The 15,095-nt window shown below is 38.2% G+C and overlaps 1 protein-coding gene across 31 annotated transcripts in view; it reads left to right on the top strand.

Annotated features, from left to right (window-relative positions):
* Positions 1-1,075: 1,075 nt before the first annotated feature.
* Positions 1,076-15,095, top strand: part of Nrxn1 (neurexin 1) — a 1,068,088-nt gene continuing 1,054,068 nt past the window's right edge. For all 31 annotated transcript variants that reach the window (XM_026385712.2, XM_026385711.2, XM_077792122.1 and 28 more), the window contains exon 1: positions 1,076-1,847. In XM_026385712.2, coding sequence (XP_026241497.1) covers positions 1,076-1,847 — 772 coding nt within the window. The remainder of the gene's footprint in view (positions 1,848-15,095) is intronic.

Raw genomic sequence — 15,095 nt, 5'->3', positions numbered from 1 at the left:
CTTGTAGGTCAGGACAAAAACAAACAAACAAACAAAAAAAAAAAAAAAAAAAAAAAAAACCTCTATCCAATAAGGTTAATTATCTGGCTTATATACTTGCTTTCTGAGTTGAATGATTATTTGCATGATACTGTAATTGACCTTAGATCTTAATTTTAATTTTCTACAGATTTCTGGGTCCTTATAAAAGGACCATATAAAACCAAAATGCATCGCCATCACACAACCAATTGATATGCTGGCATCTTAGCTTGGCCTTGCTGAGGAGGAGGAAAAAGAAGAGGAGCTGTTGTAATTTCCACATCTAACAGCTTCTGGCTGTTTCACAACTTGTGGGTTTGAGGCCTGTTCTTGGGGAGGTTTAAAAGAGAAGTGCAATCCAGCCTGGCAGGCCATGCACAAGGAATTTGGCTTAGGCTGCAGTGGTGCTGAAGTCCTTGATATGACAGAAGAAGCAGGTCTTTGAAGCTACTTTGGGGTTAATAAGTGGTGCCCTCAAGAGGCAAAGAATCCCCCTCTCTGGTTTGGGACACTGCATCTGGAAGGGAAACACTGAGGCAGTCACAAGCATCCAAGGATATTGGTTCATTGCCTGCTTCTTGCGATTCCTTGAGAAAGGTGGGTGCTTCTCATTGACTGTAACTGCTTCCCTTTTGTCTGGTACCACACTGGAGGTACCTGACATTTGGAGGAGTGAAGTATCTGTCAACACCATAGATGCCCTTAAACTAGATCACCTGCTGCAAATGGATCAGTGATTTTCCTTGATCTTCTGTTGACGCTTTTTTCAGAACGTTGCCTCCAAAGTGTATCCTCCCTTTGGTCTGGAAGTTCTGTTGCTGCCCTGTACCACTGGGGTCTACGTTTTCCAGTCGGAAGGGGACTATAAGGAGAAAGGTAAGGGTTGTTGGAAGAGGAGAAGAAAAAAAAGAGCTAGTGGAGGGCGCAACGCTCCCACTCGGGCCTATACCTTTGTCCTACTTGCCCTTGGGACCCTTATTTCTTCATCACGGTGTCCAGGACCATTTTGACCCTGTCGGCCCCGGCACCCCCCCGCCGCACCCCAGCCCCGAGCATGGGGACGGCGCTTCTCCAGCGCGGGGGTTGCTTTCTGCTATGCCTCTCACTGCTGCTCCTGGGCTGCTGGGCAGAGCTGGGCAGCGGGCTGGAGTTCCCGGGGGCTGAGGGCCAGTGGACGCGCTTCCCCAAGTGGAATGCCTGCTGCGAGAGCGAGATGAGCTTCCAGCTCAAGACGCGCAGCGCCCGCGGCCTGGTCCTCTACTTCGACGACGAGGGCTTCTGCGACTTTCTGGAGCTGATCCTCACCCGTGGTGGCCGCCTGCAGCTCAGCTTCTCCATTTTCTGTGCCGAGCCCGCCACGCTACTGGCCGACACTCCGGTCAACGATGGCGCCTGGCACCACGTGCGCATCCGTCGCCAATTCCGAAACACCACGCTCTTCATCGACCAGGTGGAGGCCAAGTGGGTGGAAGTGAAGTCCAAGCGCAGGGACATGACGGTGTTCAGTGGCCTCTTCGTGGGTGGACTGCCCCCGGAACTGCGGGCCGCGGCACTCAAACTCACATTGGCCTCCGTGAGGGAGCGCGAGCCCTTCAAAGGGTGGATTCGCGACGTGAGGGTCAATTCCTCCCAGGCCCTGCCCGTGGACAGCGGGGAGGTGAAGCTGGACGATGAACCGCCCAACAGCGGCGGTGGGAGCCCGTGCGAAGCTGGCGAGGAGGGCGAGGGCGGGGTGTGCCTCAATGGAGGCGTGTGCTCGGTGGTGGACGACCAGGCGGTGTGCGACTGCTCGAGGACCGGCTTCCGTGGCAAGGACTGCAGCCAAGGTAAGGCCCAATGGCGACCCCCAGAAGCTGTGCTCATGTCAGGGCGCGGGGAGGTAGGGTGAGGTAGGTGGGACCGGGCTGGTGCATGGGGCCTTCCTTCTCTAAACCACAAGTGACAGTTCGCTTTGAGGCGAAGGCCTGATTCTGGAGGCCACTCTGCCTTACCAAGTCCACAGCACTTTCCTTCACACCCTCTTAGTGGTTGAGCAGTCTCCTTCTGCCAGGTTCAGTTGCCCTCTGGGAGTCCTTTGGATCAACCCTACTTCCATCCAAGAAGCAGGTAGAATGAGCTCTGTTTTCATTCCTGGGTTGCTTTGGCTAGCTGGTCTCTTTACTCATAGGACCATTGCCTACCTGAATGACCAACCAGTGTTTGTCCCCTCTACAACCACTAAATCTATAATACACAAACTTTGCCCGTAAGATGCAGACATGCATCCAAAAGACTGAGAAATGGTGAAAACAAAGTGCAGGAAAGGTTCCCCAGGGCCATGGTTGAGAATGCCCACGTGGATATTGTGGTAAAGCACAAGAGAGACCGTTCACAGGGCAGTGCCCCCTCCCACCCCCCTGCCTTTTCAGATAGAGCGTAAAGATCAGCTCTTGGTTGTGGAAAAAGAGGAGGGGATGTGAAGATCTGCTTCACTAGCAGGAGGAGGGTTTTTGGCAATAATATTGGTTTCCATGGTTATCTCCAAGTCCAACATTTGTCATATTTAAGTCAAATTTTGTGATTTTCGTGGTTTCCTGAAGTGTGAGACAGGTCAGCAATTGTTTAGAAATGTTAGAGATTAAATAACATATTTCTTGATTAACAAATGCCTTAGGAAGAGAATAGAGAAATTTAGATGTAGCTGGATTGGGAAGCTTCTGCAGGCTAATAAACAGAGGATGCATGTGAGCAATTGCAAGAGATTTTCTAAGGATATTCAGCTAATGACATTTATCTGAGTATCGGAAGCCAAGTTGTAATTTCTGTGGTTCTTGGGGCTTGATACAGTATGGAATTAAACAACAAAATCATACCTAAGGTTTTTTTTTCTTCTTTTTCCACCCCTTTACAAATAAAATTTAGTTTTCTGGCTGTTTCTTCCATGTTGTTACATGACAATGACCAAGGAAAATATTCAAGATACAGACAGTGAAACCTATGAACAGAGTGAGTGAGTGATGTGAAAGGATAAAACATGGATGTATCAGTGGCTAAGCCAGAGAGAGGATGTCGGGATTTAAAGTAGATGGCTAGCTTATGGGTCAAATCAAGGCAATCAACACATGGATAAATGGCATTTGTGGCTGAAATGGGGGGAAAGGTGAATTATTAAATCTGATTTTGAAAGCTATAGGGACAAAAGCTTTATGTGTGCTTGTTTTATTGTGTAATGTCTTTGTTTTTCTTTTTCTTTTTTCTTTTTTTGCTGACTTTGCTAAGAGGAACTAGCCTTTGTAAATCTTATTGAACTTGGCAGTTCTCTCACTTGACTTTAAGGGAAATGAAGACTTGATAAAATTTGCAATTGTTTAAACAGCAAAGGGAGTTAGTTAGATATAAAAACAGCTTGTCTTTAGGAGTATTCTGTAGTCCGGAGGAGATGGGTGAGGGTCAGTAAAGGGTTATTTTATTGTGCTCTGTCTTCATGTAGGTTTTTGTTTTAGGTATATTTTGGCGTAAGTAATTATAGATGACTGTGTATTCAATGGCCCATACTGCACTTTAGCTTTGCCAGTAAATTTCCATGGATTTAAGATCAGACTTTAGAGTTATGTTTTACAAAAATAAAACAGAACATTTTTTCTTCCGCCAAATCTAACTTAATTATAAATCATGACTAAGATAGCTTTGTTATGATGATTTTAGTAGTATTATTTGAAGTTTGCACACCTTTGCACTGATTAATAAAAACAAAAATGAATATTATTTTGTGGAAAAATATTGCTCTAAGTATCCTAATGCCACTTTAAATGATAAAGAAGGCCATTTAATGAAATATAACTTCCTTTCTTAAATTAGGAAACAAATATGACACAATGACAGCTTGTATTGTGTGGGAGGGTGTTTTAAATGAATTTTTTTAATTTTTCTATGCATTTTAATGTAGGGATCCAGGGATCATGCATAATCAGGAACAGTTAAGAGTAGGAAAAGCATGGAAAAAAAAGTAATGTTAAAGAGAAACAGAATTAGATGTATTTGAAATGCATTTTATTTTGGAAAATGATAGTTCTTTCTATAAGATGAATAATTTGGAATTACCCACATGCACACTGGAATAATATAGTACCTGATACATAAGCAACCCAGGAGAGCAAATCCATTAGGATTGTTCTGGAGCATTGATTCATTTGAAAATTTGATCTGAAAACAGAGTACAAAGATCACCACTAGTCTTAGAAGGAAAACAAAAGACTGGATTTGCTTGATTTTCACAGAAATGGAAGATGGAGTGATTAAGGCATAGTCTGTCTTCCCAGAAGGATTGACTCCATTTTGCTCATTTTCCCTGTTTCATGTGTGTCAAGTGACTATTGAATAATTAATTGACAGTGGATGCCTCTCCTAACACCAATCATGTATTGATGGCTAGGGATAGATTATTTCTATTCAATTGAAGTATAAACAACACCCTGCCTCTAGCCAGTGTTTACACTGATGTTGCCACATTTTTTAAAAACTAACTTATAAAAACAAATATGCATTCATTAAAGAGAATTTAGAAAAAAAAGACCATCAAATATTAAAAACAAAATTTGCATTACCTCTGTCTCAAGTACAATTCCTTTTTAAACTTAGTAACAATGTGTATTATTATTTTAGCTGCTTTCTAATTTCAAATACAATAAGAACTGCTAAAAAGACAATAAGAATGGGATAAGGATGCTCTGTGTTTCTTCTCACCTTGACTTACAGAGCCTTGAAACAACTTGTGCACCCATGGGTTTCCAGATTGTTTTTATTGAATGAGTTCAGTTTCATTCTTGCTCTGTTTATTTGGGTCTAGCAAATTTTACTTATTTATCTATATATGCACTGATGGAGAGAAAACATGGGCATATGTGTCATAACCAGGTCTGTGTCAGAGTCTGGATGAGAGCATAAACACTCTTATTCTCAAGCCGACATCATCATATCTGCTGAATAAGATTTCCAGTTCCTTTGACATCTTTTTCAGGCTCAGGTGTTATTCAAGAGAAAAACAATACATATAAAAATGGTTGTAGGAACAGAACCAATTTATATATCACTTATGTTCTTTGACCCTCAGAATCAGCCTCAGAACTCAACTGTCCAAAAATGTCATCTTTCCTGAGTGATGGATGCTTATGGGATACAGAGCTTTTTCAGTGAATCATACTCATCTAAGTGCTCCTACACCATGATTATTTAATAAGTTTCTACTTAAGAGTACTAATCGTTTCCTAGTAGTTTGAAAGAATTAGTGAATTCCATGGCCATTCCTCTTAAAAATAAGAAAAAAAGGATGACTAATAAGAAATTAAGCTATGTTTCTTATGATCTCTAGCTACAAGTCCCATGTGCTTTAGGGTCACAGATATTTAAATTTCATACTAGATTGTGAGTATCACTTTCTCTATTTAAATGGTCATAAGCACACATGATTGCTTAATATTACGTGGCAGTGTGCTAAATGTCATTTAATAAAGTACTTTTTATATGATTGTGACCAGATCCATCAACCATAGTCACTCATGCATTCATTTATTCATTTCTTTATTCAACACATATTGATTGAGTGTTTTGTATGAGCCAGAGTACTAGGTTCGGGTAATAGTGAGTAAATTAAGAAATAGTTCCTAACTTTATAGACTTAAGATTCCAGTGAGGAGGAACTTTTTTTTTTTTTTTTTAAAGAGAGAGAGAGAGAGAGAGAGAGAGAGAGAGAGAGAGAGAGAGAGAGAGAGAGATTTATATTTATTTTTTAGTTTTCGGTGGACACAACATCTTTATTTTATTTTTATGTGGTGCTGAGGATTGAACCCAGCGCCCCACGCATGCATTTTGAAGAATTGCTGCACGGTAGTAAGAGAATTTAAAATAGTGCGCAGTGACCTAATACAAAAAGGTTTTTTTGAGGTGTGATTATTCAGATTAAATCTGAAGTATGAGAAGTATTTGACCAGGTAAAGGTGAAGGAATGTTAACTAGGTCAAGTCAGAGATATAGGAGATAATACATCATGTTCATGCCACTGGGAGAAGGCCCCTGAGTATGAAGAGCTGATTCCATGCTCAAGAGAGGAGTGGGAGCAGGCCACGCAGGGTCTTTTGGACCATGTCAAGGATTTTTTCTTTATCATACAAATGATGGAAAAGGAATGCAGAGAGTAATGTGAAATCTGGGGATGAGGGTGGCATTATCAAATTCATGTTTTAGTAATGGCACTCTGGCTACAGTGTAGAAAACAGATTGAAAGGGAGCCAGAGAAAAAGAGAAAACATTATTTTCTATTTGTCAGTCAACAACATTTGTTAAACTCCCACCCACTGTCAACTGTAGATGGAATTAGAGGGGAAAGTAGAGGGAAAACAGAATAGTTTTTTAAAAAAGAATCTTAAAAGGGAATACTTGTAATCAGGATTCTTGTTTTAAGGAATTTAGAATCTTCATTAGCTAGACTAGGTAAAGATATCTAAGGTCATTCATTGTTTGGGACATTTGTTTGTACCTGTTAAAAGCATTAGCTGAACTCTTTATGTGGAATGCCACGTGGCTTCTCTTGTGTGTACCTTTAGAGTCTGGAGGCTTCTAGAATCCAGTGGCAATACCATATTTTATTCTACTCCTTCATACAGTAAATTGCACTTAATCTATCATTCTTTTAATAACATGTTGTCTGTGTGATGTAGCATTTTAAACTACTACAATAATAAAAAAATAGATAGGTTTGCACAATCTTTGTAATTTTTGTGCTTATAATCTTTTATTTTTGTTTTAATTTTAGTAGTTATTGTATGAGTAGATACTGGGCAAAAATGTTTCCAAAATTTTCCCAGAGTTTTATTTGAAGTCTGCCATTTTAGGAAGAGATGGATTACCTCTCTTGAAAAAGCTTTCAGTGGGACAAAGAACCCATCTATAGTTTGATCTTGAAACATCCCAAGAAGAAAAACTGAGTTACTATTCTAGACTTTCACGAATTATATGGGATATATTATTATAAGTCTTTTTTTTTTTTCTGGGGCTGGGGTTGTGGCTCAGCAGTAGAGTACTTGCCTAGCATGTGTATGGGTTTGATTCTCAGCACCCCATAAAAATTAATAAATAAAATAAAGGTTTTATGTCCATCTACAACATATATATATATATATATATGTGTGTGTGTGTGTGTGTGTGTGTGTGCATATATTTATATATAGTATATGATTTTGTTTAAAAAACAAAATATATTTAAAGATTTTGTTTATATAAGATTTCTATATATATAAAGATTTTGTTTTCCTATTTTGAGCAGCCATAGTAAAAGGTTAAATTATCTTTTGGCCAGATTTCCTGAAGATTATGAGTACAAATACTCAAACTTTGTATTGTTAGGGCACTAATCCAAAATTCCAAATTATAAATCAGGGTCTTTTAGAGGAAAAGACAAAGAATTTATTCTGGCCAGGGCCAAGGGAGCAGAAAGCAGACAATTCTGTAGTCCAAGACACTGAATGCAGGTGGAGGGGCCATTTAAAGGAAAACACACACACACACACACACACACACAAAGAAGAGACAAGTAGAGTCATAAGTACATTTTCAGAAATTTGCACCTCTTGTACCTACTCAGAAAGTAAGCTAGCACCAACTCTGTAGTTTAAAAGATACTGTGGTCAGGTGCAAGTGGGTGGGGTGTCAACTTCTCTCTAAGCAGGCTCTTACAAGAAGGGGAGCCAACTCCTCACGCAGAGTGAGATGTCTGAGCAGAATGGGGTCAGCCTGACTTAACCAATCACAGTATTATTCAACTTTATCTGGAAGTTGGTGTATTAAGCAAGTGACTTTCTATAAAGCTCTTAGAGCAGCACTAAGCACATAGTCAGTTTTCTATATGTATCCTCTTCTTGTTTTTCATAATATTATAACCACCACTACTATTATGAATGATACCACTTTCTTTAAGAGTGCTTTCATACAAAATTCAAATATGGCCCGTTTTCTTTCTCCTCTAAATTCTAATGTATGAACTGCCCAAAAGTTTCAACTTATAAAGAAATGAAGGAGTAAAGACAATTCTAGTATTGCTCAGATCAAGCCATGATTTGGGATATTTAAAAAATCATATTCTGAGAATTTTATGATTTACCACAAAGGCATTTACAAAAACTGCCTTTCGCTTCTCACATAATACCTGCATTCTATTCCAGTCCTGTATTTAAATAGTAAATTTTTTTCTCATAGTAACTTATCTAAAACAGCACTCGGGGGATGTAGCTCATTGGGGAGCACTTAGGTTGCATGTGCAAGGCCCTGAGTTAAATCCCCAACACTAGAAAAAAAAAGTCTATCCTAAATTATTAGCTATCTGACATAGGAGTCTTTTAATAGCTATTATAATAATGCCTATATTCAATTTATCATTTTTCTTTGAGGCTCTCCTATAATTTGTTTACATGTATGCTGCAGACAGGTTAGCAGTATATTTGAGCTTTAAAAATTCAAGCAAGATATTCCTATGCTTGTTATATCCAGGTTAAGTTTTTTTCAGCATCAAGTTATATATGTGACAGTGAAATCATGTTCTAGTTTAGGATATCATTAAATGGAATGTAATAATTAAACTGATTATTAAAAAATAATTATCCCAATTAACTATGGAAAAGACTGGAACTATATAATATTTCTGTTATTTTTAGCTGCATTGTGAGATAAGGAGTCTGGGAATCCCTAGTTCCTGAAAACAGTCATTGACTACTTTATACTTATTTCTCAGTATATGTTGGCTGCACTGGTTGCAGTGTTAACTTCTATACATACGTATTGAAAATTAGGTCTTATCATAGAGAGTCAGGCTTTGTTTTATTATGTAGATAATACAATTACTAATAGAAGTTACTTCAGTGAAACTGTGATTTCAAAAAATGAACAAGCATATTTGATGCAATGGAGAATAAATTTTTAAATTAATTTTTTTCTTATCAAAAATATTATATAAAACCTATATATGTGTGTGTGTGTGTGTGTGTATATATATATATATATATATATATATATATATATATATATATTCTTTGTGTACTTCTTTATAATTTTATTGTTTAGCCCCTTTTATTCAGAAGTACAGGAATAAATATATTTACATAGAAAATGCTCCAATTAAGTTTTTTAAAAAAATCTTTTTGGTCATTTGCTTTAGAATTCTCCATAAATTTCATGGCTTTCAGTGTTTCTCTCTTAAGTGTGAATTCCCTGTATTATTTTTTACCTTTTGCGTTTAAACAGAACATGATTTGAGGTCTGAAGAACTAAATTCCAGATGTGAATCTGCCTTTGAAAAAAAAAATGTGAAAAGTAGGATAATATTACCAGTATTCTGACTGAATGGCCAGTATTTCATGTTGGAAAACCACCTAATCAGACTTCTGATTTGTTAAATTCTGTTAACCCATCTTACATAGTGTTTGTGATTAAATAATTGTTTTACTCCGTCTTTTCACTGCTGTGACCAAAAGACTAGACAAAAACAATTTTAGAAGAGGATTAGTTTATTTGGGGATCATGGTTTCAGAGGTCTCAATCTTAGATGGCCTACTACATACATTGCTTTGTACCCCAGCTGAGGCACAGCATCATGGTGGAAGGGAAAAGGAAAAGCAGGTGGGGACATGGTACCAGGAAGGAGAGAGAGAGAGAGAGAGAGAGAGAGAGAGAGAGAGAGAAAGAGAGAGAGAGAGAGAGAAAGCGCCAGCAAATCAGGAACAAAATTTATACCCTAAAGGCATGATCCAGTGACCCAACTCCTCCAGCTCTAACCTACCTGCCTACAGTTACCACCCAGTTAATCCCTATCTGATTTAGTGCACTGATTAGTTTGAGGTTCTCATAAGCCAGTCATTTTACCCCTAAACTTTCTTACATTGTCTCACACATAAGCTTTTGGAGGGCACTTAATATCCAGCCCACAACATTCTTCCAGGAGCCCTCAAAAGCTAATGCCCATCTCACAATGTAAAATGCATTTAGTCCATTTACAAGAATCTTCATAGTCTCAGCAGTTCTAGGATTGCTCATAAGTAGGAGTCCAAAGTCTCCTCCGAGACTCAAGGCAAACTCTCAGCCTGAGTCCCTATAAAAATCAAAAGTAAGCTAGATATATCCAATATGTAAAGGCACATAGTAAACATTTCCATCCCATAAGAAAGAAGGGATGGGACCAAAGACCAAAATCCAACTGGGCAAATAAGTCTTGTAGCTCTAATTGCAGCATCTGGGACACATAGCATCATGATGTTGTCTTTAAAGGGTTTATGTGGCTCCATCCTGTGGCGTTGCTGGTTGTTACCCATGTAGCCTCTTTCTTGGTTTGTTTCTGCTTGATTCCTGTAGCTTACTTGGCAGATGTACACATTACTGGCATTTCTTAATCTTGAGGGTTTCCTCTGTAGTTCAGGCTTCCTTCTCACATCTCCACGCATCATGGCTCTCAGGGGCTGCCTGCAGGGGCTCCGATCCTGCTGCACTTTGCCTAGCCTTCCAGGCTTCCTTTGAAATCTTGGTGTAAGTTTTAATGACCCCCTAACTCCTGCATCATGCAGTCCTGCAAAATTAGCTCCATGTGTTTTATGCCAAGGTCTCCCACCATCTTGAGCAGTAGTCAAACCTCCAAGGACTGTGGCTACAACAGCTGGTTTGGCTGAGCCTGGTGAAACTTCCTGGGACCACTTAGCAGGCAGGGTGACCCACTGGTCTCTTCTCAAGGGAATTTGTTCCTTGATTCTTGAGCCTGAGATGAATGTGGTCTTGTCAATTCCTGAGATGACCTCAAACTATCTTTCCTATTGTCTCTGCTTAATTAGCATCTCTTTAGTGACTGTATCAGAACTTCCCTAGCAACAGTTTTACTTGCACTTTTCTGAATTTTTCAATTCTTTTTGCTCTGCTTTTTGCTCCTGATTATCACAGTAAACTTGGCTAAAACCCGTCAGCAATATCCCATTGCCTGAATTCTGTGTTGCTTAGAAATTTCTTCCACCGATTAAGAAGTCCAACATCTTTAAATTGAGCCTCTCAGTCTCAGGACATGGGCAAAATGTAGATGACCTCCTCCTCCTCCTCCTCCTCCTCCTCCTCCTCCTCCTCCTCCTCCTCTTCCTCTTCTTCTTGTTCTTTTTCTTCTTTTTAATATTTTTAGTTGTATCTTTAATTAATTAGTTAATGTATGTATTTATTTTTTATGTGGTGCTGAGAATCAAACCCAGTGCCTCACATGTGCAAGCCTTCTACTACTGAGCCACAACCCCAGCCCCTGTAGACAACTTCTTAACCAGAACATAACATGAATGGCTTCCAATACAATTTCCAGTAGAGTTCTCCATTTCCTCTGAAACCTTGTGAGCCCAGTCTTTGGTTTTCACAGTCCTAACAGCATTCTGGTCTTTTGAGCTCTCATGAGAATTGCCCATTAAGCTCCACTTAGAACCATCTGAAGCTTTTCCAGCTTGCATCTCTAAACTTTTCAAAATTCCTCCCACAAATTCCAGAAGCTTCAAAAGCTTCTGAACCACATGTCAAATTAATCACAACAATAATCCACTTCTTGGTACCAATTTCTGTTTTAGTCAGCTTTTTCACAGCTGTGACCAAAAGACCTGACAAGAACAATTGTAATGGAGGAAAAGTTTATTTGGAACTTTTGGTTTCAGAGGTCTCAGCCTATACACAGTCTGTACACTGGTTCTATTGCTCTGAGCCTCAGGTGAAGCAGAACATCTTGGTAAAAGAGTGTGGACGAAAGCAGCTTAGGGCATGATGATTAGGAAGGACAGAGGTGGAGGGAGGGAGGGAGAAAGAGAGACAGACAGATAGACAGACAAACTGACTCTGACTCTCTTCACTTACCAGGGGCAAAATTTAAACCCCAGAGGCATGCCCCAGCCACCCACCTCCTCCAGCTACAATCTATCTTCCTACAGTTACCATCCAGTTAATCCTCATCAGGGGTTTAATGCACTGATTAGCTCAGTGCTCTCATAACCCAATCATTTCACCTCTAAACTTTCTTGGATTGTCTCACAAATTGATTTGAGGACGACATCTAATATCTAACCCATGACAATAATAGATATAAAATCTTAGAAAAGTTGAAAAATTGTAAAAAAAAATGTAATGGTAGCAGTGTAACTAACTGGCTGTGGGTGTGAAAATGTTGAATGTGTTTTGGTCTAATTTAGGATTATTTTAGATAATTTATGCCAATAATATGCATCAGGCTTGTTGGTGTTTTTTATTACACAGTGATAAAAGAGTATATAATAAGCTGAGTTTAGAGGACATTAATTCCCATATCCTTCCTGGGTAAAATTAAAAAAAAATTTAGATATAGATGGACACAATGCCTTTATTTTTAGTTATTTATTTTTATGTGGTGCTGAGGATCGAACTCAGTGCCTCACACATGCTAGGCAAGCACTCTACCACTGAGCTACAATCCCAGTCCCCCGGTAAAATTTAAACAAAGAAGTAATTTATATGAGTAACATTTATATGATTCTATTTATGTGGAGTTTAAAAGAGGCAAAACTAACCTATAGTGATAGAGGTCACTTATTTTGATGCTTTTGACCAGAAAAGGACATAGAATGGAAACTTGGGCATGATCTAGGCAGTAATTATAGATGGATATATATTTGTAAAGATTTCCTGAACTATACACTTAAAATTTGTGTATTTTGTTGAGTATAAACTCTACTGTCACTTTAAAAAAAATCCTCAAATTTAAAATAATTGCTGCTCAATGAAAACCAAAGAATTTAAAAAGTATATAAATGCTTACTTACAAAATAATCCTTAATGAAAATCTATTGTGAAAAATTTGGGGCAAAAATAATTAAATATTTGTAATACAAATACAAAGACCATCCTAGAGAGTGAGCATATTTATATATAAATCAATTGAGGAGTAAAGAGAGTACTTTCTTTAAATCACGTGATACAACTTTTGAACTTAGATTCTATTTCCCAATTTCTCATGTGTTTATAATGTTTAGAAAAAAAACATAGATCATTATTTTAGGTTTGCATCTCTTGAGTGAGTACCTTGCCAACTCAATTAGGCAATGCAAGTTTTCCAGTTAGGACAACACACAGCTGCTGAAACTGTTAAGTAATTGAGTGATGAGTATGTTGAAAGGGTTCAATAAATACTTGAATGAGTAATTGGATATCGGAAAAAGCATTACTTGTTAGTCCAAGCATAATTCTCATAACTCTCTGAATCCATAAATACACATGATTTCCCCCTAGAATATTACAAGTCAAATTATTTTAAAAAGTACACTGGGTGACTCTAATGGTGCCATAAATGCCTCTTAAGTTTCAGTACAATTTAAAAATCATTCTATTTAGAATCACAGTAGTTATTATAACTGCTATTTAGTTCTTAATGAGTGAAAGGAGTTTTAACACTGTGTCCATTCTGCCTTATTTATTCTACAACAGTTCTTACTAGATAGGCTTTACGAAATTCCCATTTTCTGGATGAGAAAACTGTGGGTTAGTAAAGCTCACTTGTGGTAAGTCCTGGAGCTAGTAAATGGCCAAGCTGAAGTTTGAACCCAGATATGCCCAATATCTCAACAGGCAACTCTGTTCCTTGTATGACATCCCCTTGTGTGTTTCCCCTATCAAGCAGCTAAAGTATGCTGGGAATTTGTTCACTACTTGTCAATTCAGTGCTAATTTAAATGGCTGACTTTTTAAATAAAGTCTTTGGATTTGAGGCTTTTGACAAGACTCTTAAAAGTAGTGTCACTTCCTAATGTCATGATACTAAAGAAAAACAGCGTAGCTTGTCAGAATTCATCACAGTTTATTTCTGTAACACATTTATTTGCTTTCTTGGTTGACCTTCTATTTATATTATGCTTAATGGGTTGATTTTACTGGAACTAGAAGAAATAAAGCCCCACAAGAACAATGCAGTTACTTTTTGTCCTTTTGAGTGAAAAGACTTAATTTTCACAAAATAAGCAACATAAAATTTACAGTGATTTGAGATATCGGCAGATAAAATTATTGAAAATATTGAAATCTGTGGGGGATTCAACACAAATGTCAAGACCTAATTCCGTCACATAAATATACATTTACTCAGAGTTTGCTGAGTTATAACATGGTTCCTCTGAAGATACAGATGACAGTATACAGTGGGCACTTAATTGGAATTACATAATGAGAAAATAGTGCTTCTTTTGTATAAGTTTGCCTTCCCAACTCATTGCCTAAAATTGAATTTAGACGTTAGTTCTTGGAATTAAAAAGATGTATTCCCTGTGCTGTTTCTGGTATATATGAGAAACTATTATTAGAAAGAAGTGGGAGGAGAACAAGTTTGACCTGGAAAGTCAAATTGCTGACCTGGACTCTTATCTAGTTACTTGTACTCAAAACTATCTGGACTGTAATTAGAGCTATACCAAACACCACATTATGGGAACAAATGCTACTTCATGTAGCACTTTCTTACTCTGGTTCCTAGCTGGTGGTGCAAAAGTTAGAAGAGGAGATGCCAAAAAGAATAGTTGCTTCCATAGCATCCTGACATCAGGATGTCTATGTTTAACTGTAGACGTAATGAATTCACAACGGAAGCAGCACTGATCAGAACTCACAAGGTGCTGTTGTTCATGACCTAACAATACCTGACCCTGTTTGTGGAAACAGCTAAGCTTAAGTGTTACTCAGATATTGCTCAATTCAGCAGAATGAACCGCCCCAGTCCAGCAGAAGCAAGGAAATTAAAGACTCATGTTTTTCTTCTAAGTAATGATGTCTCTCTATAATTAAGCATGCCTGGTCTCTCCTCAGGGATATAGCTGGCATGGCAGCATATAACTATAGCTGCTGTATGGAAGATACCACTTTTCAGCTTAAGCTGTTTTATTTCAGCACAAAATGGTTTTTTTCCCCCTTGAAAATTGTGTAATTATTTACTTATCTGAAATTTATTTAAAATTATATGGGCTATTTTACATATGAACCATTTAATTTATTGAATTGAAAACATAATAACAGAAAGTTCTATACAATAT

Source organism: Urocitellus parryii, chromosome 12 (assembly GCF_045843805.1).
Source record: "Urocitellus parryii isolate mUroPar1 chromosome 12, mUroPar1.hap1, whole genome shotgun sequence".
Lineage (NCBI taxonomy): Eukaryota > Metazoa > Chordata > Mammalia > Rodentia > Sciuridae > Urocitellus > Urocitellus parryii.
This window is presented reverse-complemented; position numbering and strand designations above follow the sequence as displayed.